This window comes from Myxocyprinus asiaticus, chromosome 35 (assembly GCF_019703515.2).
Source record: "Myxocyprinus asiaticus isolate MX2 ecotype Aquarium Trade chromosome 35, UBuf_Myxa_2, whole genome shotgun sequence".
Classification (NCBI taxonomy): Eukaryota; Metazoa; Chordata; class Actinopteri; order Cypriniformes; family Catostomidae; genus Myxocyprinus; species Myxocyprinus asiaticus.
In genome coordinates, this window is record NC_059378.1 from 35,705,904 (window position 1) to 35,729,060 (window position 23,157).

Below are 23,157 nucleotides of genomic sequence, written 5' to 3' on the forward strand. Positions count from 1 at the left end.
ATAAAACGAACCTTTAGTGTTACAAAGTTAAATTATAATGTAATGACATAGGTGAATATCCCTATGTTTGCTCATTAAACGACTTTATTTTTCTGCACACGTTTCTAATGCTAGGCTATATGATGACAGAACTGTCAAAGAGGATCACAGCCAAATCCTGGTTAATCAGGTTGTTAAAGGTGTCTTAAAATAGCATTAGTTTAAACCCGTCAACGGGAACTGCATTTACTGGGATTCATTATGTTTCTTACACCACACATATGTAGTTAAGCTGTATTTTTGTAGCTTGTTAACAGGTTTATCGCATTTCGGTGTAACTGCAGCAAATGTATATGGGTCATTCCTGAGATTTGGTAATATTTCAACTTGGAAAAAAATATTCAGCTACATTTAATTATATTGTCTGAATACACCACAATGTTAAGCACATAATAAACCTCCAGCAAATCATATTTTCCCACCTCAGGCATCAAAGACCTTTTATTATTACCAATGTTATGCAACACACTCTCACGGCGAATTCGTCAGGATTCCTACGACTTTTCTAAATTTGGCTAATTCGTGTGATATGGTGCAACTGCACTTGTTTGAATCGCTACGACTTTAACTACAGCCAATGACGTCACTGGACATCTTTCCATCTAATACGCGACATTTACATGCTTCACACACAACAGCTTTGTATCATGTTTACACACTCTACTGATTGATTAAGTTTAAATAAGGGGTTTGAGTTATGACATAATATTAATAAGTATGTCCTTAATGCCTCATGCGTGGAACTCACTACTTCCACATTAGACATCCAGGAATTTGCACGTGATTAAGTCGTACGAGTTTATGCACAACATTGTGCAAGACCATATCATATGAAATAGCCAACTCGTAAATTATGTATGCATTTTCATCGCAATTTAATGACTACAAACATAACATTTATTACATTTTTCATATTCTTTTTGAAGCTACAAAGTCAAATTTTGTGTGATGTCTCATAATATTTGTTAAAAATGTATTAAATTCAGATGTTTAATTAAAACCCCTACTTTTTTTGTGTTGGCCCTTAACATGACAGGCTGTGCTCAACAAACAATACATTGATTTTCAATTGTGTTCCCATTTTAATTATCCAATATTATCACTCTTGTCTCAACCCCATCACAGCTCTCCCACCGTAGGCTACTTGCACTTTAATATCTTAATTTCATGTGATGGGGTTGAGTTGTTGAGGTTGACGAGACCCATCTTCCTATAATACACTTTATTTGTAATTTCATAACAAATTATGAAATGTCTTGCCTGTTTTTGCACCACACTGTTGAAGAAAGCTGAATGATGTCACTCCTGGTTAATAATGTCACATGGGTGGAACAAAACATTTTATGGGCTGAAAATGGTTGATGTGACGGGGTTGAGTTTAGACTGAGGGACAAAACTTTATAGTCTTTTTTTTTTTTTATCATGCATTTTTGGTAAAATATCTTTCTCAGCAAAGGAACACAAATGTCCACATTAATGAGAAAAACTACAGACAGTGTGCACCATTAAAAAATAAAAAATACATTCTAGGTACAAAATCAGTGAAGTGCCTCAGAGACATGACAAAATGCTTGGTTTAATATCAAAAGAAGACATTCTTTAATGATAACGATTATTTTAATGCAATAAATATTTTAAAGCTTTCAACATTTCAATTTACTGAACCACCACTTAAAAAATGTCTAGGGTTCTGAAATATTACCGAATCCCAGAAATGACCAGACATACAGTTGTGCTCAAAAGTTTGCATATCCTGGCAGAAATTGTGAAATGTTTGCATTGATTTAGAAAATATGACTGATCACGCAAAAAAAAAAAAAAAAAAACTGTCTTTTATTTAAGGATAGGGATCATAGGAAGCCATTTATTATCACATTGTTGTTTGGCTCCTTTTTAAATCATAATGATAACAGAAATCACCCAAATGGCCCTGATCAAAAGTTTACATACCCTTGAATGTTTGGCCTTGTTACAGACACACAAGGTGACACACACAGGTTTAAATGGCAATTAAAGGTTAATTTCTCACACCTGTGGCTTTTTAAATTGCAATTAGTGTCTGTGTATAAACAGTCAATGAGTTTGTTAGCTCTCACGTGGATGCACTGAGCAGGCTAGATACTGAGCCATGGGGAGCAGAAAAGAACTGTCAAAAGACCTGCGTAACAAGGTAATGGAACTTTATAAAGATGGAAAAGGATATAAAAAGATATCCAAAGCCTTGAAAATGCCAGTCAGTACTGTTCAATCACTTATTAAGAAGTGGAAAATTCAGGGATCTCTTGATACCAAGCCAAGGTCAGGTAGACCAAGAAAGATTTCAGCCAGGAGAAATACAGGCTGCTCTGGAAAAAGACAGTGTGGTTGTTTCAAGGAGCGCAATATGACGATACTTGAACAAAAATGAGCTGCATGATCGAGTTGCCAGAAAGAAGCCAATGCCACAAAAAAGCCCAGTTACAATATGCCCGACAACACCTTGACACGCCTCACAGCATCTGGCACACTGTAATTTGGAGTGATGAGACCAAAATAGAGCTTTATGGTCACAACTATAAGCGCTATGTTTGGAGAGGGGACAACAAGTATTGTGCTCATTGAAACAACCACACCGTCTTTTTCCAGAGCATCTTTTTTTTTTTTTTTTTTTTTTTTTCTGTATTTCTCCTGAGGTTACCTGTGGGTTTTTCTTTGTATCATGAACAATTCTTCTGGCAGTTCTTCTGAAATCGTTCTTGGTCTACCTGACCTTTTGCATGATCAGTCATATTTTCAAAATCAATGCCAAAATTTCACAATTTCTGCCAGGGTATGCAAACTTTTGAGCACAACTGTACCAATTAGAAAATACTTCTGCCAGGCAAAAATTGTCTGATTTAAAGGTGCAGTCAGTAATGATTCTCACATTAAAAAATGTTGAACTCCAAAAGAAATGAATAACAATTCTTAAACATATGTATAAAATAATTTACACTCACATGAGATGAAGACTAGTCATATCAGTAATGGCACTGGTAACTGAAAACTATTGCATTTAAATGATGCTGCATCCATTCCCATAGATGTCAGCGTACTAGTGCATTCACGTCATGTTGGAATTACCATAATTACAAGATTACAACTTGTAAATTGTAAACTCAGCATTCTATGAAATCTCTGACTTGACCGTTGTGACGTCATGTAAAAAGAACAAAAATGGCAGTAGCTTTGACAGTTAAAGGTTTACTTGTATTTTTGTTAGATTTGCGAAATGTATCAGTTTTGGCAATGCCACAGTAACAAATAATTTCACAGTCAGAGGACGTGAAGAGTTCAGAGTAGAATCTTGTAATTACAGTAATTCCAACACAACGTGAACTTAAAATAATCTAAAATGTAAAATTAGTGAGTGCAACTTTAAGCCTGAGCACTTAGTAAAGTAATAACACACCTCTCAACTAGAGGTAGACCGATATATCGGTTCCTCCGATTAATTGGTCCCGATAGTTGCTATTTGGAACTATCAGTTATCGGCAAAAATATATTCCGATAGTTTCCTTTTTTTATTATTCCTCCATGTTCCTCAATCTTTCATCATTGACAATATTCATCCATATTTTTATCCTCACTTCAATGCATATTGTGTTATTTTGATTAGATAATCAATCTAAATTGAAGCAAGGACATGGAATGAAAAATGTGACTATATGGAAATGTGCCACATCAGTACACCTTGTCTTGAACTTCATATCTTGTGAATAATAATAAACCTTATTCCTCATTAAACTTCATCTGGTGAAGTATATACACAAAATATACACCTTCATCTGGTGAATATATAACCTTTAAAATGCATAATTTAGTTAACACTTAAATATAGAGCATTGCAAGAGAGCCAAGCCTCTGCCATTTCAAAATATAAATCCCGGGTGTTTTCCACATTATGCAACAAATCTAAATTATTTTAGATTATTATTGGGATTTTGGTTGAATAATAAACTACATCTGGGATTTTATTTATTTAGGACTCGTTTCTGTGCCCCGTCATAGTAAGAGAAATCTTAGCATTTTTTGGTATAAATCATTCTATAAATCGATTTAAAAAAAACTATTGGCCGATTAATTGGTTACAGGTATTTTTCAACACCTTAGTTATCGGTATTGGCAAAATACACTATCGGTCCACCTCTACTCTCAACAAGCCACATCATTTGAGGTATTATTCATGTACATAACAAAAAATTCTAGAGTTATGCACCAACATGGTTAGGGGTTTGTTCAAATCCATAACCGTAAGTTTGAGCAATTATACTTAGTGATGCTTGCCTAAGCAGCACCACTAATGAGTTATGAATTGGGCCAAACACTTCTATGTACACTTGGCAACCACACAAGTATATACTGTATATCAATTCAAGTTTATTTATTATTAACCCAGTATAACCAGTGATTTTGTAACAGTGAGTGCTGTGCATGCAGTTTCTCACTCAAAGATACCTTAGTGTGATAAAAACACTTATTACAGTGATTTAAAAAATAATAATAAATCACTGCAAAAATTAAAACAAAGTCCTTTGGCCTTACCATGACACCATTTCTAAAAAATAAAAATAAAAATTCTGGAAACTAGTAAACAACCATGAGGACAGTACCTGACTGAAAATACACAAGTCACATGTATATCCTCAGACATTGCAAGGTCTCTCTAAAGTTCATCCACACACTAATACACTATAATACCTTGCCACACTAAATGTGTTCCTAAAACTCAGATATCGCCCCTCTAATTGTGCCTTTGCACACAGAGCAGGAAAAAGTCAAATATGACACATTTCTCCATTTAAAATGCACTACAATCACTCTTCCTTACAGTATTCCATAGCCACTTGAGAGAGAATGAACACTTTTGCATTAAGTGCCCTTCAAAGAAAAAATTCACTAAGCAGTTAATTGAGATTATTCTGTCAGCACCATTGTTATCCACATCAATGTAAAATCCATGCTTTTGGAAACCTAACTAGCACAGTGAATGTGTGTAAAACCGCATCAAGAATTCAGAAACAGACACATCTCATCTTAGCTTAAATTTGATCTATGTGATTTTCAAGTAACAGGTACAATGAAGCCAGTGAAAATAAGACTTTACGTAGTGCCATCACATTATTCATAAGCTGTGCGATATGACCTTAATAACATACAACAATGCCATGATTAACTTAGAGATAATGGAGCATTCTTGCCACATTCTGAAACATTTTTAAGTTCATTTGTGAAAAGATTAATGACTATGATTTGTTTGTTGAAAATGAACAATTATTATGCCACAGCATTTTCATTTTTCTGAGAACAATTCCTTTAACATGAAATAATACATTTATTTATATAACAAACAGGATTTTTTAAATCAGTGGAGAATCCCTTTAAAATTTGGTTTGAACCAAGGCTTCGTTGTCATGTCAGGCAACAGATTCAAAAACACTACTTCAAATAATACTGAATTCTTGGGGAACTCTCCACGATAAGTCTCCTGAAGTTGCTATACAATGTGAGGTAGAGGACTGTACCGAGCCGGAACAGGCAGCAGAGCGGGTACCATGTCAAGTGGCGTGGCAGTGGCGCAGTAAATTTGGGGGTGATTTCAACAACAAAGCGAACAGTTTTACACCTCCCCAAAATTGGTGTGTCCAGTCTCCTTGGCGTGCTCCCTTGCTTCCTTCTGCCCCACGAGGCCAGTCTGGCACACCATGCAGCGCAGCGCAAAACGGTTTACATCCGTGTACTGCCGTTTCCTCCGTGCCTCATCCGCTAATTCTAGCGCCTGGGCCAGAATGATGTCATCCGTGGTGGAGAACACAGTCTGAGGTGGAACGTCTGAATTAGGCACCACCTTTTGGAGTGGGTCGTAATGGATGCCGTCGTAAATAAGCAGCACCCGTTTGGTATAACCCGCATCCTCGCCGAATCGGTCAACGCGTACAGTTTGAGTGTCAACGACACAAATCTCGCACTGGTAGAACTTTGAGAGTATAGAGACCTCGATGGCACCCCCCCAGGTGTCATCGCGACGGATCCAGCCACAGTAGTCCTCGTTGGTCTTGCCCAGTACCGCCTCTGAATAGGCAGTGGGGTCACTGGCTACAATTTGCGCAATAAGCCCTCGCATTTCAGGGGCGGAGGCTGGGTCATATAAACCCCCTTCCATCACATAGTTCACACTTGTAAACAGACAAGAGTTGTCGGCGGGGACAACGCGGCGTTCTACGACAGGGCCCAGGTCGAGACTGGGCCCTTTGGTCACAGCAGATTGTGTTTGGGGTTTGGGTTTGTTCTTTTCCTCTTCTACAATCAGTGTATCACCTATCAAGAAGGAAGCCAACAGTATACACAAAAAAAAATATCAATGACCATTAGAATACATTGTCCATAATTAAATGCATTTGAATGGCTTTATAAACAAAGAATTTTTCCATTTCAAATAGTGGTCAACTGAGATGTTTTTTTTTTAAATGGCTGATGCCAATACCCATGTCTAGAGAGCAGGGTGGCCAATGACCAATATAATGCCAAAACAGTGCCTATGAAAAGTCATCATAACTTGTAAAAACCCTTTTCATTTGTCACATTATACCATGGAAATTTAAATAAATTCAATATAACCTTTTCCAGCTGTATTTACACATTATAACCTTCAACATCAAAGTGAAAATAATATGTAAAAAAATCTGATCAATTAATAAAAATTAATTAGTGAAATACCTGGTTTATATAAGTGATCAGCCCCCTAAGAGTAACCATTACAAACTTGCTCAGGTGCAACCAATCACCTTTCAGAACACATATCTGGCTAATTGGCCCCCACCTGACATCAATCGTAGTGGTTGTGAATACTTCAGAATAAAAACGGCTGTTCCATGAGGATTCCATTATTAGTAGTGCATGGTAAAGAATTCAAGAATTCACGTTTGGAAAGGGGCTTTCAAAAGGGCTCCGGGATAAAATTGTGGAAAGGCACAGGTTAGGAGAAGGGTACAAAAATATTACAAAGGCTTTAACTATGCCTCGGAGTACCGTTCAGAGCATTATTAAGAAGTGGAAAGCGCATGGCACCAACAAAACCTTGCCTAGATCGAGCAGTCCTCCAAACTGGATGAGCGTGCCAGGATATTGATCAGGGAAGCTATTAAGAGGCCAAAGGCAACTTTTAAGGATTTACAAGCCCTTATGGCTGAGATTGATCGGTCTGTGCATGTGACAACAATCTCCCAAGCTTTACATGAAGCATGGCAGGGTAGCAAGAAAGAAGCCTCTTCTAAAAAAAAAAAAAAAAAAAGGTCCAACACCAAGTCTCGTTTGCACTTTGTGGAAAAACAAAAAACACTTGGATTCTTATGCCATGTGGCTAAAGGTTTTATGGTCAGATGAGAACAAATTCTACCTTTTGGACTGAACAACAAATGCTATATTTGGAGAAAACCAAACACAGCACACCACCCAGAACATACCATACCTACTATGAAGCATGATAATGGCAACATTATATTGTGGGGGAGTTTCACTTCAGTGGAGACTAGGCAATTAGTCAGGATTGAAGGGAAAATGGATGCTGCCATGTACACCCAATTTCTTTTTTTTCTTTTTTTTATCCCCTTTTCTCCCCAATTTTGGAATGCCCAATTCCCACTACTTACTAGGTCCTCGTGGTGGTGCGGTTACTCACTTCAATCCGGGTGGCGGAGGACAAGTCTCCATTGCCTCCACTTCTCAGACAGTCAATCTGTGCATTTTATCACGAGGCTCGCTGAGCATGACACCGCAGAGGCTCACAACATGTGGAGACTCATGCTACACTCTGCGATCCACGCACAATTTACCACACACCCCATTGAGAGCAAGAACCAATTAATCGTGACCACAAGGAGGTTACGCCATGTGACTCTACCCTCCCTAGCAACCGGGCCAGTTTGGTTGCTTAGGAGACCTGGCTGGAGTCACTTGGCACACCCTGGATTGGAACTCATGACTCCAGGGGTGGTAGTCAGCGTCAATACTCGCTGAGCTATCCAGGCCCCGTACACCCAATTTCTAAGGAAAATCTGTGGCCCCTCTACTTGACAAATGAAGATGGGCAGGTGGTTCAATTCTCAACATGAAAATGACCCTAAACACACAGTCAAAAAAAACAATGCAGTGGCTTAAGGATAGGAAGGTCAAAGTCCTTGAGTGGCCAAGTTAGAGCCCCTACCTAAATCCAATAGAAAACCTGTGGATGGACTTGAAGAGAGCAGTCTATCGCCGCTCACCCTGCAATTTGACTGAATTCAAACAAATCTGCAAGGAAGAATGGGCAAATATTCCCCAATCTAGGTGCGCAAAGCCAGTACAGACATATCCAAACAGACTAAAGGCTGTCATTAAAGCAAAAGGTAGCTCTATGAAGTATTAAATCCAAGGGTATGATCACTTTTCAAACACTGTTATTCTAGTTTTTCATCTTTTATACATTTTTGGAACTGTTGCCTTTTTTTTGGTACTTGAATGTTGTAAGGCACAATTTGTAAGTAAAGCTGCAAAAAAGGGTTTTGATGTCAGGCTGTAAGACAAAGAAAAGGACTATTCCAAAGGGGTATGATGATTTTCTATAGGCACTGTATATATAACGTAATTTAATGATAGCAAATAATACATATGGTCATTCAGTGTCAACTCAACGAGAAATCCCCAGCTCAAATGTTATGCCTGATTTTGGTTAAAGAAATGATTAAAGAAATTTTCGCAAACCAGACCATTGAAAATTTGTAACATTTTACAATTTACACATGGAGCCACATTTCTCTGGGATTTAACCATAAAGGGTCTTAAAAATGAAGGTACCAAAGGAAAGTTTATTTTGAACCACAATCAGAAAGGATATTAAGATATATTTAATACTTCTGGAGTTATAGGCACTGCAAATTTGAAAAAACAACACAAAAAGGTGCTTTTTCACATATATGGACTGACACCATTGGCATATAATGCAACAAGGGGTGCTGAAGTCAACTGATTTTAGTAACAGACCAACCTATCTCTGTGTCAAAATAAAATAATGACGCTATTGACAAGGCTGTCTGTAGATTTTGGAAATGACATTAGCTGGAATGACCACCTCTTTTTTAATCTGCCTATCAGGCACTGATCAAACCTGAAAATCAAACCTGATTTGATGGGATAGTCTTTAAGGTGGGCTTCGCCATCACATAGATCCAGGCTGGATGGGGGATAGCCCACCATGATCTTCTGTACATCACATGGTATTCCTGTCAACTCCTCGATCTTGTCTTTTAGCTCCTGAACACAAGACTGGTGTGTAAGGCCCTGCATTAGATGGGTCCCATTCTTGGCCTTGCAACGTAGACGCAGCATCCTCTACCTGTTCAGTTCTGAACACAGTTACAGACAAGAAATTAATTTGACCATACAGACAATGATAACATGAAACTGAAAATATCTATTTAGATTGGCTTGGCCTACGTATTAAATGTAATCTAAGGGCGTTTTCACACTTGATCCGTTTCAGGGGTCTGAGTGCGGTTCGCGGGATTTTTGGCCCATATGTGAACAATCCAAGCGATCTCAGACCCCTTTAAAGTGAACCAAACCGAGACCATCTCGGGAGGTGGTCTGAGTATGGTTCACTTGCAGCCTGCAGTTCGGTGCATGGTGAACACAAAGTGCTCCGGGCTAACTTGATTTTCTCTTTAGCGTAATGCCAAACATGTTTGACCCTGAGAGGTAACCCTACACCAGTAATGATGATGCGCAGAGAAGTTGCTGATGAAAACTATTTAGACTGTTTAACCGGACTGCATTAGAATGGTGCGTTACAGTTAGAGATCACGATACTAATATATTACTATTGTATTCAATGAATGGATGTTGCCCGATGCTGTCAATAGATAAAACCATGATCAATCATTATTTTTTTGTTGGTAATACAACTAATCTACCATAATCCATGATTGAATTTCTTGAATTTTGCCTCTAAATACAGTATTATTACAAAAAATACAATTCATTCAGTTTAATGCATTGCTTTTCCCTCTTAATTTATAAAAAACAAGATGTTATATATTTACACTATGTAATACAGTTCTTTTTTGATGCAGAATATCAATAAAATATATTTTATTGAACAAAGACACCTGTACTAAAATGAATTATTCATTTTAAGGGTATAAAATGAATTTTTCCTCCCCAATTTGGAATGCCCAATTCCCGATGCGTTCTAAATCCTCGTGGTGGCGTAGTGACTCTTCTCAATCCGGGTGGCGGAGGACGAATCTCAGTTGCGTCCATGTCTGAGAACTTCAATCCGCGAATCTTATCACGTGGCTTGTTGAGTGCGTAACCGCGGAGACGTAGCGCGCATGGAGGCTTCACGCTATTCTCCGCGGCATCCACGCACAACTCACCACGCACCCCACCGTGAGCGAGAACCACATTATAACAACCACGAGGAGATTACCCCATGTGACTCTACCCTCCCTAGCAACCGGGCCAATTTCGTTGCTTAGGAAACCTGGTTGGATTCACTCAGATTCGAACTTGCGACTCCAGGGGTGGTAGTCAGCGTCAATACTCGTTGAGCTACCCAGGCCCCCATTTTAAGGGTATTAAACATGTTTAATAATATCATAAGTTGATATGTAGAGCTAATTGCACTCTTAACCTTTAATATAGCCATAATAATAATTATTATTATCATAAATTTTACAAAAACAACACAGTGTGAATGCAAAATGGACTGAGACCCTGTAACGGGTCAAGTGGACAAAAAAGAGATCTGAGCCCACTTTCAAGGTCACACATAGTATGAATGCAAAGAGAACTGGGTACTTTTTTTCACTCGGTTTACTTTTTGGTTGAGTTTGGTTCTTTTAAAGAGGACCCAAGTGTGAAAACACCCTAAGAAAGCATGAATATTATTAAATGCAAGCTAGGGAATAATAGTGAGTCAAACTGACAAAATGCACTTTTTTTAACCCAATTTATTGGTTCATTCCTATTCACTGGGAAAAGTTAAGCTTTGTAAAGCAAAGGCAGCTTTTGTCAGAACAAATTCAATGCCCAAATACAATGGTCTAGGATGATTTTCCACATACAACAAAGCTGAAGGTTTTACAGTCTATAAATATATACAGAAATTGTATGAAAAAATATTAAGCCATTAGAAATATAAGCCAATATCAGTAAATATACAGGACTGATATTACAGTTGAACTATGTTGTATTGATGGGCAAAATAAAAGCTCTAAATCAACCAACAAAAACAATATTTTCCTTTTATCATTCATAAAGCTTTGTAACGCTGTTTTTGCTCCCTCAAGCAATAGTTGATAGAATTTAAGAAGTTAAATGTCAATGATGTTGACTACAATCTAAGCTTGGCTAACTAATAGCAGCAGCTAACGTTATCAAACCCAACTGGTAGATATTTAAATCCCATAAATCCTTACAAACTTTATTTCACTATAAAAACATCTTCTAATATATATATATATATATATATATATATATATATAAACAAAAGTGAAATACGGTCTAACTGAATGAAAAACCGCGGGTAATCTGCAGTTTCGCCAAAGCTAAGTCACTCACCAGTGATCGCCTCTGAAACAACAACTGACCGAATAGAAACATGCGCATTACGTCACACATATTGTGCACTACGTCATGAACATTATACAGAATGGAAGGAAAGTGTGAATTACGGTTGTTTTTCTTCTTCTAATGATGTTTAATGGCGGTTGGCAAACCAACTTCCGGTGCATTACCGCCACCAACTGGACTGGAGTGTGGAGCACTATTAAGCAGCTTCAAAAAAAAAAAAAAAAAAAAAACACAATTCTTCCATCTAATCCTATTTCTTTAATATATTTTAAAATAGCACTATATATTTTACATTGTTCTGCATGTTCTTTCAAAAGGCTTTGCATGTTAAATGATTCAGTGCCCATGTTTCTTACTTCCTTAATGAGTTTTAACCTTTCTTTTCCATATTTGTTACATTTGATTAAAGCATGCTCTATTGTTTCTGCCTGATCACAATAATTACATTGACCTGTTTCATGTTTTCCTATTTTAAACATAGAATGGTTTAGTCTAGTATGCCCTATTCGGATGCGAGTAATAATTGTATCTTCTTTCCTATTCCTAAAAACACTTCTTCCATTTCCTACTTGCTGCTGAATATTATACATATGTCTGCCCTTGCTATCACAGTTCCATACTTCTTGCCATTCGTTGTTTATGAATTCTTTAATTTTCCCTTTAACCACTCTTTTGCTAAGAGTCACTTCTCTGTGTGCTTTAGAGCTTGCTTAGCTAGCTTATCAACCACTTCATTAGCCTCCACTCCCACATGAGCAGGAACCCACAAAAACGTTATTAAGCTTACACTACTTATTCTTAACAAGTCTACAAGCTTGCAAGAATCTCATAAATAATGTCTTGCCTTGATGATTTTACTCCACTAGCAAGGCTTGAGATTGCTGCATGAGAGTCAGAACATATTACTACTAGTCTTGGTTTTACATCCTCTACCCACTGGAGTGCTACCATCATGGCAATGAATTCTGCTGCATACACAGATACATGATCAATTATTATTTTCTTAATACTGGTTTGAAACTTAGGAATAAATACTGCAGCAGCTGTTCTTCCAGAGACAGGATCTTTAGAACCATCAGTATATATATGTAACCACAATGAATAAGTCTGATCTAAATATTGCTGTACAATAATGTTCTTAGGGGTATCTTTCTCATTCCTAATTTTTGTATTTGAAAGTCTATTATTGGCATTGGAAATATCCACGGTGGAATACTGGATAATATCACAGTTGAGCTAACATCACAGTCTGCAATACCAACTGCTTGTGCTTCTCTGTTAGCAATCCATCCAAAGCTTTTAATGTTTCTGTTTCCATTTTCCCAGCATTCCTCTATCACTCCCTTTACTGGATGACTCTCTTTATGACCTTTTATATTAACCCAATAATTCATTCTTAGTTTATACCTACAAAGGTATAAAGGAGATTCCCCAACTTCTACCTGCATGGCTGCAATGGGAGATGTTCTGAACGCACCACAGCATATTCTTAAAGCTTGCTTCTGTATTGCTTCAATCTTTTTGAGTAAGGTTTCAGATGCAAATCCGAAAATTATACTTACATAATCCAAACTTGATCTGATTAATGTACAATATTATCTTTTCAATGATAATCTACAAGCTCCCCATTCATCCCCAGATAAACATTGTAAAATATTTATTCCTGTTTTACATTTATTGATTAGTTTTTTAGCATGCATTGCGAATGTCAGTCTAGGTTCCATCTATGCACCGAGATATTTAACTACTGAGACTTGCTCCAGCTCTTGTTTGTATAACTTCAACTTAACCTCTGGTACATTTTTCCTTTTTGTAAAACATATAACTTGAGTTTTAGCCATGATAATCTGAAGCTCCAATTATTTGCCCATACCTCCACTTCATCTACTGCTTTTTGTAATCTTTGTGATACACATGTAATATTATGTCCTCTTTTCCATATTGCCCCGTCATCTGCAAATAATACCCTTCCTATGTCACCTTTAAAATTACTAAAAATATCATTTATCATAATATTAAAAAATACTGGGCTGCATACTCTTCCTTGAGGAGTTCCATTATCTATCTTGTATGTCTTAGAATACTCAACTCCTACCCTAACTTGTATTGTTCTTTCAAGAAGGAAATTCATAATCCAGTTGTACAAATTTCCTCCAATTCCCATACATTTAAGTTTTATAAGAAGTCCCTAATTGCAAAGCATATCATATGCTTTCTCAATATCGAATAAAACTGCTACCAATACTCCTTTATTTGCTTGAGCTTGCCTGATATCAGCTTCTAGGCTTAAAACAGCATCCATTGTATTCCGACCCGCCCTAAATCCACTCTGGCATGGTGATATAAGTCCTTTTATTTCCAATATATAGTTTAGTCTATGTATAATCATTTTTTCCATCAGTTTACATAAATTAGAATTTAATGCAATTGGCCTATAATTAATTGGAATGGATTTGTCCTTTCCAGGTTTGCCTACTGGTACTATTGTTCCATGCTTCCATGAAGAAGGGAGCTTTCCTGCATTCCATATCTTGTTGAAGAGATTTAAAAATATTTTTAAAGATCTATCTGATAAATGTTTCTTATTGAACCCCATACTTCACTTATGTCAATATCTTCTCCTATTGTATTACACCAATCTCTCCAGTACTTCTTTTTAGCTGCTGGAACTACTCTTCTTACTTCAGCTTGTGCTTTCTTATATTTAATAAAATCTTCAAATAAATATGTCTTTTTGATTTTTCTAAATGCTTTATTCCTATTTTGTACAGCATTACTACATTGTTCTGTCCACCAAGGAACTGCTTTCCTCTTTTTACATTGTCCTTTTTTTCCTATAACAGTATCTGTTACATCATACAATACTTTACATATTTTACCATTACATTCATCTATGTCCTCCATCGTATTTAGCTCCACTGCTGTTAGTTCTACCTCACTTAGATATTTGTATGCTTCCCAGTTTGCTTTATTAAATCTCCATCTTGGAGATAAAATCACATTATGCTCCAATACACTCATCCCTACCTTACATATGATTATATAGTGATCACTACCCATATTATTATCTTCTCAAACGTCCCATATACATATACTTGCTAGCACTTCAAAAACCAGTGTTAAATCTATAGCTGACCCGATTCCACGTACCAAATCAATTCTTGTGTTTCTACCATCATTTAAACATACTAACCCATTACTGTCTATTATTTCTTCTACAACATCCCCATTATGATCATCATTACTGCTTCCCCATAAAGTGCTATGTGCATTAAAATCTCCACACCAAATTATTTTATAATTTCCTGACCCAATAACCTTTTCTAATTCTTTACTTAGTCTACTACAAGGATTATAATAATTTATTACTCTGATATTTTGTTTTTCTGCATATATATATATATATATACCCACCAATTCGTATTCTTCAATCTCATTAATGACTCTGTATTCTAATTAATTCTGTATAAAAGTGGCCACCCCACCTCCATTTCCTGTCCTTCTATCTTTCCTTACAATGTTATATCCTTGCAGAACAAAATTTAATTGAGGTTTTAACCATGTTTCTTGTATACAAATTATATTTGGTTTCTTATCCTGTTGATCTATAAACTTTTTGAATTATGGTCCATTTGACCAAGACTTCTGGCATTCCATTGCAGAATCGTTAAAACTATTATTATTATGTACTTCCACATGTTGTTTGAGTACTTGTTTTAGCATGTCATTTATTTTTTCCAAAGTTACTCCGGCTACATTCAAGTATCTCTCTGCTGCCCTTATTATGATTTTAATTCTCACCGTTCTGCTTTCTGTTTGTGCAGAACAATTTATCACTTCAGCCATAAATGAAACAAATTCAATTTTTCCAATCACCAATCTGTCCTCATTTATCTTTCTTTGAACCAACCTATTCCTAGTCCATTCCTGTGTTTTTATCTCTCTCAATGTCTGTTCATTTTGTTTTGCTTTTTTGGGCTGCTTCAGCATATGTCAACCCCTCAAATATTCTTACATTTTGAACTTTCACGGGATGTTTGTGAGCAATGCATCCCCCAAATCCAGCACTATGCTCACCACCGCAATTGCAGCATTTTGCCTTCGCCCCTTCATCACATTTACCATATTCATGGTCACCCCCACATCTCGCACATTGTTGTTTTCCTCTGCAAACCACACTAACAAGTCCATACTTCTGACACTTGAAGCATCTTAGTGGAGGAGGTATGTATGGTCTTACTGGGTAACTTACATAGCCTATTCTTACTCTCTCTGGCATTTTTTCTTCATCAAACTGAAGCATAACAGATAGACTATCCAACCTTTCTATATTTTTTAACATACTGAAGCCGTTTTGCTCCAATTACCTTCCCCCCTTCAATGCAGCTTTTAATTTTGTCAGCAGGTACATCTGAATTCCAGTTATTACACCTCTTACCCAAGGCTTCCTATTCATCAATGTGCATGAAACCGAGAATCCAAACATCGAATTTATACTCAGTGCCTTCTTTTGTTGTTTTTCGTCTTTACACATGATGATCAAATTTCCATCTCTCAGAGTCTTAGCACTATTTATTTCTCCTAACGCTTTTTTCAGAGCTTTGGTCAGTTTAATTGGGTTAGTTGTCATGCCCGGTTCTGCAAATTTCAACATTACTTTAAATTCTTCTGTATTTTTCCATCCTCCTTTCCACTATCAGTATATGATCCTTGAATACTGGTTTTCTTTATTTTCCGATTAACTATTTTCCACTATTCATTCCCTCCAGCACTCCCGCTACACGATTCATCCTCCATTTCCGGATTGCTGCCAGAGCAACCTCATTTCCTGCCATCAGTGCTCCAGTCACAGTACAGTGCTGCCAACCGCAACCTCGCGCAACACCTCCAGCTGAATAGCTGACCTCCACACAGGCTGCTTCCTCAATTCAAGTATTTTTTTTTTTAAAGGTGCAGTATGTAATATTCAGAAACCCTTGTTATTAATGACACCTGTGGGCGTTAAGTGAACTGCAGCCAGCTACCTGTTGCTCATGCTGGTGAATACACTCCATAGGGATGCGAGCCAGCGAGCATCGGCCAAAACAATGACGTAATGTACAAAGAGACTGAACGTTATCCACCGGCATTATGCTGACAGATGAGGTAGCATAATTATATAAATACATTGACTGCATTTATACGATAGCCTGTGCCTGCTGTTAGCTAAATTTGGTGGATGATGACAGATGTTTATTAAAATAGACTGTACATTATAAATGTTGACACAATTCAATACTGATGTGATTCCATCACAACTGTCATTTTGATATATCGATGCGCTATTGTTTTATAATAATAGAATGTATATATTTTCTGTATAACCCAGTTACGTTACACTAATGAATGGAGCTTTTTGCATTATCTTGAACATTGTCTAGATTTATTACTTTAGCATTGCTGAATAATTACAGATTAACATTGTTTATGTCAGTTACTGTGAATCATCATACCTGACTTTTAGTATAAAGAGAAGATCGTTGAAATTATTTGAAAGTTGAAATTCGTCAGCGTTAGCAGGCAAGATCAAGTTAACAAAAATTACACAGATCAATCCTTATGGCACTATATTTCACATGCATTGCAGTTACGTAAGCTTACCTGTCCAATAAGAAGAACGCCAATTCACCGAACGAAGGTCCCTCCAGGAATCAAATGCCCTGCCGGTGTTCACTCTAGTTTTCTCTCGACCACGATCACGTTCCCGCTTAGCCAAATGGGATTCAGTAGATACATTTAAATTCTTTTTTTTTTTTTTTGGCTTGCTTTGGTTTGTGTAGGAGTCGGTGTTGTGCTGTGAGTCGACCGTTTGCTGGATTCCATCTCTAAGATAACATTACCTAGTGTTGCAGTTTGTTGACGCTGTTGAATAGCAGAAGAGATGCACTGAGGTAAGGCTCTCGGGAGCACGCATAAATGTCACATCCTTTGGATTTTCCCGGCAAAACCGACCCGCTCCCTTCTCATGAAAATCAGTCTACAGGCTTTAATAGGCAACTTAGGAAGTCCGGGAAGGGCTCATTTTTTAAGTTATGTTACAAGCTGTTCACATATAGGCAAAAAAAAGGTGAATATTACTTGAAAATTGTTAAATATTGCACCTTTAAATAAACATCAACATTATACACTTTGTATAATTACACATATTAAACCTACAAGGAGTGTACAAAACCACTTATACAACATGACAAAAGAGAAAGAGAAAAATAAATAAATAAATAAATAACAAAACAAAAACAAAAAAGTGCCAGGGGGAGGTAGGAACATACTGTATTAAATAACATTAAAAAATAACATTTAAAAATGTAAAAAAATACATATAAAATTCAAATAAATATTTTATAAAATTTACGAATATCTTTATAGAGTCTCTAATATTGTCAAGATATAGCTTTACTTCACTTAATAAAACAATAACGTTTGATTTTTTTATGAGTAAATTTTCATTTATGAATGTAAAATTTAATCAGCATTATAATTAAATTAAGGAGATAAAAGTAGTCTTCTTTTGGATAACTGGTGAAGCCAAAAAGTACATTGTCCCACAATAGTGAAAAAAAGAACTTGGATACTGAATAATGTCAATAATATTTTTATTTTTTTTGCATTTTGCCACAGAGTAATCGAATGAAATCAACGCCAGAATGAATGTAAAACAGTTTCTTCTCGGTCACTGCAAAACACAAATTTTATGAATTTCAGTAAATAATGATTTGTTGGATAGAATCTGTGTAAAAGTTTAAATGAAATGTCTTTCACCTTGTTCCTAATATGATACTTCTGAGGCAGTAACCATACTTTTCCCCAGCATATTACTTTTTCATTTAACAAAGAGTTCCAATATGACACAACATAAGATATTTACACATTTTCTCTATGAAAAAGAGTGTGATTTGCCCTTTTATTATTTTTAGCAGTCACTGATAAACACATTTTTACCAACTAAGGTTTCAAAAACATCAGACGAGATCAATTCTATGAACTGATATTTGCAAACACTTAAACAACATGTGAGTACCAGAGGGGATTGAACCAATAACAATTGAGTACTCCCTCTGAGTAACTGGTATTTGAAAATGTAAAATAAATTCTTCATAAGACAATAGTAAACCCTCCGCATTATTTAATTGACTAACCAGTTTAACATTGCTATCAAACCATGTCTTATAAAAGAGAGATTTGTGTTTATATAAAATATATTTATTGTTCCAAATAAAGTAAAGGTGAGGACTACAATTATGCTTGTAAATTAAAGACCAAGACAAAAGTGCTTGTTTGTGAAAACTGTATTGTAGTTACATAATAGAACAAAATTAAGACCACCGATGTTTGAAAAAACATAATGAGGAATGAAGTTCCAGATAGAGGTGGGTTTTTATAAATGGTGCTTAATCCAGTTGATTTTAAATGTGTGACTCATAGTGGTAAAGTCTAAAAAGTTAAGGCCACCGTTTTCATATGTATTCATAACTACAGATTTTCTGGTATAATGTGTTCGGTTTTTCCATAAAAAACTCTACCTTTTAACGAAAGATCTCTTTGGAGCCAGAGATTCAGTTTCCTTTTTGTTTTATCAATTATGGGGTTACAAAAAAGAGAGCATCTTTTCAACTGATCTTTATCAATAATAATTCCTAAATATGTGACATTGTCTTTTTACTGCGATATTATAAATACTAGGTAAATCACAGTCTTTGACAGCCATGAGCTCACATTTATTAATATTAAGATATAGACCAGAAACACTAGAATAATTGTTAAGAATATTATTTGCAACTGGCATTTGATTACTATCATTTAAGAAAAGAGATGTATCATAAGCTAGCTGGCTAATAATGATTTCATTGTCCACAATTGAAATACCTTTAAGATTACTCATTTTGATATGAACAGATAATAATTTAGATGCAAATAGAAAAAGATAGGGGGAGATAGGACAGCCCTGTCTAATTCATCTTTTTAAATCAAACCTAGAAGTGGTTCCGTGTTTAAGTTTGATTGAGCAGTTTGCATTATTATATAAAGTTTGAATTGCTGTACAAAAGAAATCACCAAAACCAAAAACTTTTAGAGAGGACAAATGAAACCAATGTTCAATAGTGTCGAAAGCTTTGTGGAAATCTAAAAATAAAATACAACTATTTGCGTTAATTAAATGAGAGTAATCTAATATATAAGACTAATCTTATATTGTTGGAAATATGTCTATTTTTCATAAAGCCTGGTTGGGTTTCATCAGTAATAGAATCTAGAACAATTTAAATTGTTTTAGCAAAAATAGAAGCAATCAATTTATAATCATTATTCAAAAGACTTATAGGACACCAATTTTTTAGGCTTAGGAATCAAGGAAATTAATCCTTGAGTCATAGATGATGGGAGGCTAGTATCTGATATACTCTCATAAAAAAAACTTGAAGGAGGAAAGGGGCTAGTTGATCAGCAAATAACTTATAGAATTCAGATGTTAGGCCATCAGTTCCAGGTGACTTATTATTTTTTACATTGTGAATTTAATCAATTATTTCTTCTATATTAATGGGTTGATCACATATGACTTTTTCTAAGTTACTTATCTTCCTAACCTCTCTTAATGAATTAAAAAAATCAATACATGCATTTTTATTTATATTAGATGTATATAAGTTACTGTACAAAGTGGAGCAATATTTTGAAATCTCTTTTGGGTCATTTGTGAGGTTCCCATTAATATTTAATTGTTGGATGGTATTTAACGTAGCTTGAACATTTTCTAACCTAAAAAAAGGGAAGAATTCTGTTGTCCTTCCTCCAGCCATCTTTTCCTTGATTTCACAAAGGCACCTTCAGCCTTTCTTTTATAGATGTCATCTAACTTATTTTGTAAATCAACCATTTTTAATTTATCTTCATCTGTAAAGGTATTTGACCCTTTATTAAGATGTGAAGTACTTCCAAGTGTAATTTTGTTTTCTTGTTCATTCTGACTGCTAGCAGAGCGACTGCCAACATTTCTAAAATACTTTGAAACTTCAAATTTTAAAAGTTCCCAATTAGCACAATATAATTTTTCTCTGGGGGCCTGGGTAGCTCAGCAAGTATTGACGTTGACTACCACCCTTGGAGTTGCGAGTTCGAATCCAGGGCATTCTGAGTGACTCCAGCCAGATCTCTTAAGCAACCAAATTGGCCCGGTTGCTAGGGAGGGTAGAGTCACATGGGGTAACCTCCTCGTGGTCGCGATTAGTGGTTCTCGCTCTCAATGGGTGCATGGTAAGTTGTGTGTTGATCGCGGAGAGTAGCATGAGCCTCCACATGCTGTGAGTCTCCACGGTGTCATGCACAATGAGCCACGTGATAAGATGCGCAGATTGACTGTCTCAGAAGCGGAGGCAACTGAGACTTGTCCTCCGCCACCCAGACTGAGGTAAGTAACCGCACCACCATGAGGACCTATTAAGTAGTGGGAATTGGGCATGCCAAATTGGGGAGAAAAGGGGAGGAAAATAATAATAATAATATATATATATATATATATATATATATATATATATATATATATATATATATATAATTTTTCTCTGTTAGCCTTCTTAAAATATATATTATTCAAATAAGTAATCTCTGTCTGAACAGCCTCAAATTTCAATAGAGAGTTGTTAAGTTTCCAATAGGATGGTTTTGGGATGATATAGTAAGTAGAAATGTGTAAACAAAGATAAATAGCTCTATGGTCAGAAAGAGGGGTTGGAAAAATATTAACAGAATTATTCTCGACATTTACATTTTTAGATATAAGCCAATGGTCAATTCTTGACTGTCTGGAAAAATCATTATTACTCCAAAAACAATTATACTGTTTGGATATTTTTGTCTCCATATGTCTATTATGTCAAATTTCTCCATAAATGTTTTCAATAGAGAGTTAATAGGTGTGGCATTTATAGGTGGTATACGATCAAGCATATTGTCTGGAGCAATATTAAAATCCCTTCCCATACAAAGGATAGCAGAGGGGTAGTAAATTCAAGTTATTATTGCATATATTTTACCAAGCCAATGTATATTTCAAAAAGTTTCAAATAGATATAGAGACAGATTGCTTTTTTTTTTTTTTTGCTTTTTTTTTTTTTTTGCAATGCCCGACATGAATCTAACTTCACATTTTTTTGGGATTGTCCTTTTATACAATTATTTGTATTTGTAAAAAAAAAAAATAATAATAATAAAAACAAATAAAAAAAAAAATAAAAAAAAAATATATATATAGATAGATAGATAGATAGATAGATATAGATATAGATATTTATTATTATTATTATTAATATCAACCTTTTATTGCTGTTTGCCCAATTTTACATTAACCAAAGCAAATTCAGTAATATTTATTGTTTTTGAAAAAGAACTTAAGAAATACATCCAAACCATTTAATCTTCAAAGAACACCAAGCTCTTAATGGTGTTAACATGTGCTTCATATTTAATATTCATAAAATAAAATGTTATGCTTTATACTTGTATTTGTTCTTTTGTATATATATATATATATATATATATATATATATATATATATATATATATATATATATATATAATACCAAGAAAAAGAATGAAAAAATAAAATAAAATAAAATAAATCACTACACAAGTTCTTTGTGTAAATTGTACAGTTAAAAAAAAATATATTTTTATAACTATATTCATATTTTGGAAGCACCACTGTAAAGTCTTGAATATAGATAATTTGGTGATTAATCCAGTAGTTTCAATTTCTAAAAAAAAATGTTTTTTTGTCAGATGTAACATTTGGACCTACTTCAAAAGAATGTGACTATTATTGATATAATACAGTGGAAGCACCGCTGTAAAGCCTTAAATCTAGATTTGACTTCTGTCATTATTCACTCACCCTCATGTCATTCCAAACCTGTAAGACTTTCTTCTGCAGACAAAACCCATAAGGTACATTTGAGGAAAATAAACCTGCCACTCTTTAAAAAAAAAAAAAAAAAAAAAAAAACTAGGGCTGACAGATTCCAAAAATGACAAAGTAAAACCCATAAAAGCACAATGAAAGTGGTCCAAACGACTAGTGAGCTATAAATTCAAGTTGTTATTCACTGAAAATATTTCAACACTGTTGAAATATATCAGTCCATTTCATGTATATCAGTCCATTTCATGAAATAATAATTTATCACTTATTTATTGTGATCAACCAATTCATTGAAAAGATCCAAAGAACGATTCCTTTTCAAATTGAGAGGTCTTCTACCTCCATTAACTCTCATGAACGTGCCAAGGAGAGCAAGGACAGAAGTCAAGATTTTTTTAATGGAGATATTTCAGTCTTTTCCTCACACAATCATCTTTTGTATGGCTTTAGAATACTTTATTGTGATTTCTTGTCATTTTGGAGCTTGACAGACCCAGTCCTCATTCATTTTCAAAATATGGTAAAGAGTGACCAGA

The 23,157-nt window shown here is 35.4% G+C and overlaps 1 protein-coding gene across 2 annotated transcripts; it reads right to left on the reverse strand.

Annotated features, from left to right (window-relative positions):
• Window positions 1-1,826: 1,826 nt before the first annotated feature.
• LOC127426103 (ubiquitin thioesterase OTU1) lies at window positions 1,827-11,741 on the reverse strand. 2 transcript variants are annotated; one of them, XM_051672628.1, is made up of 3 exons: window positions 11,656-11,741; window positions 9,213-9,437; window positions 1,827-6,375 (listed from the first exon to the last, which is right to left on the reverse strand). In XM_051672628.1, the coding sequence occupies exons 2-3, from the start codon at window positions 9,418-9,420 to the stop codon at window positions 5,678-5,680; spliced, it is 906 nt and encodes a 301-aa protein (XP_051528588.1). In that variant the 5' UTR covers window positions 9,421-9,437; window positions 11,656-11,741; the 3' UTR covers window positions 1,827-5,677. The 2 variants fall into 2 exon arrangements, with proteins under 2 accessions (XP_051528588.1, XP_051528587.1); XM_051672627.1 differs by lacking the exon at window positions 11,656-11,741 and having other exon boundaries at window positions 9,213-11,641.
• Between the last annotated feature and the right edge of the window lie 11,416 nt (window positions 11,742-23,157).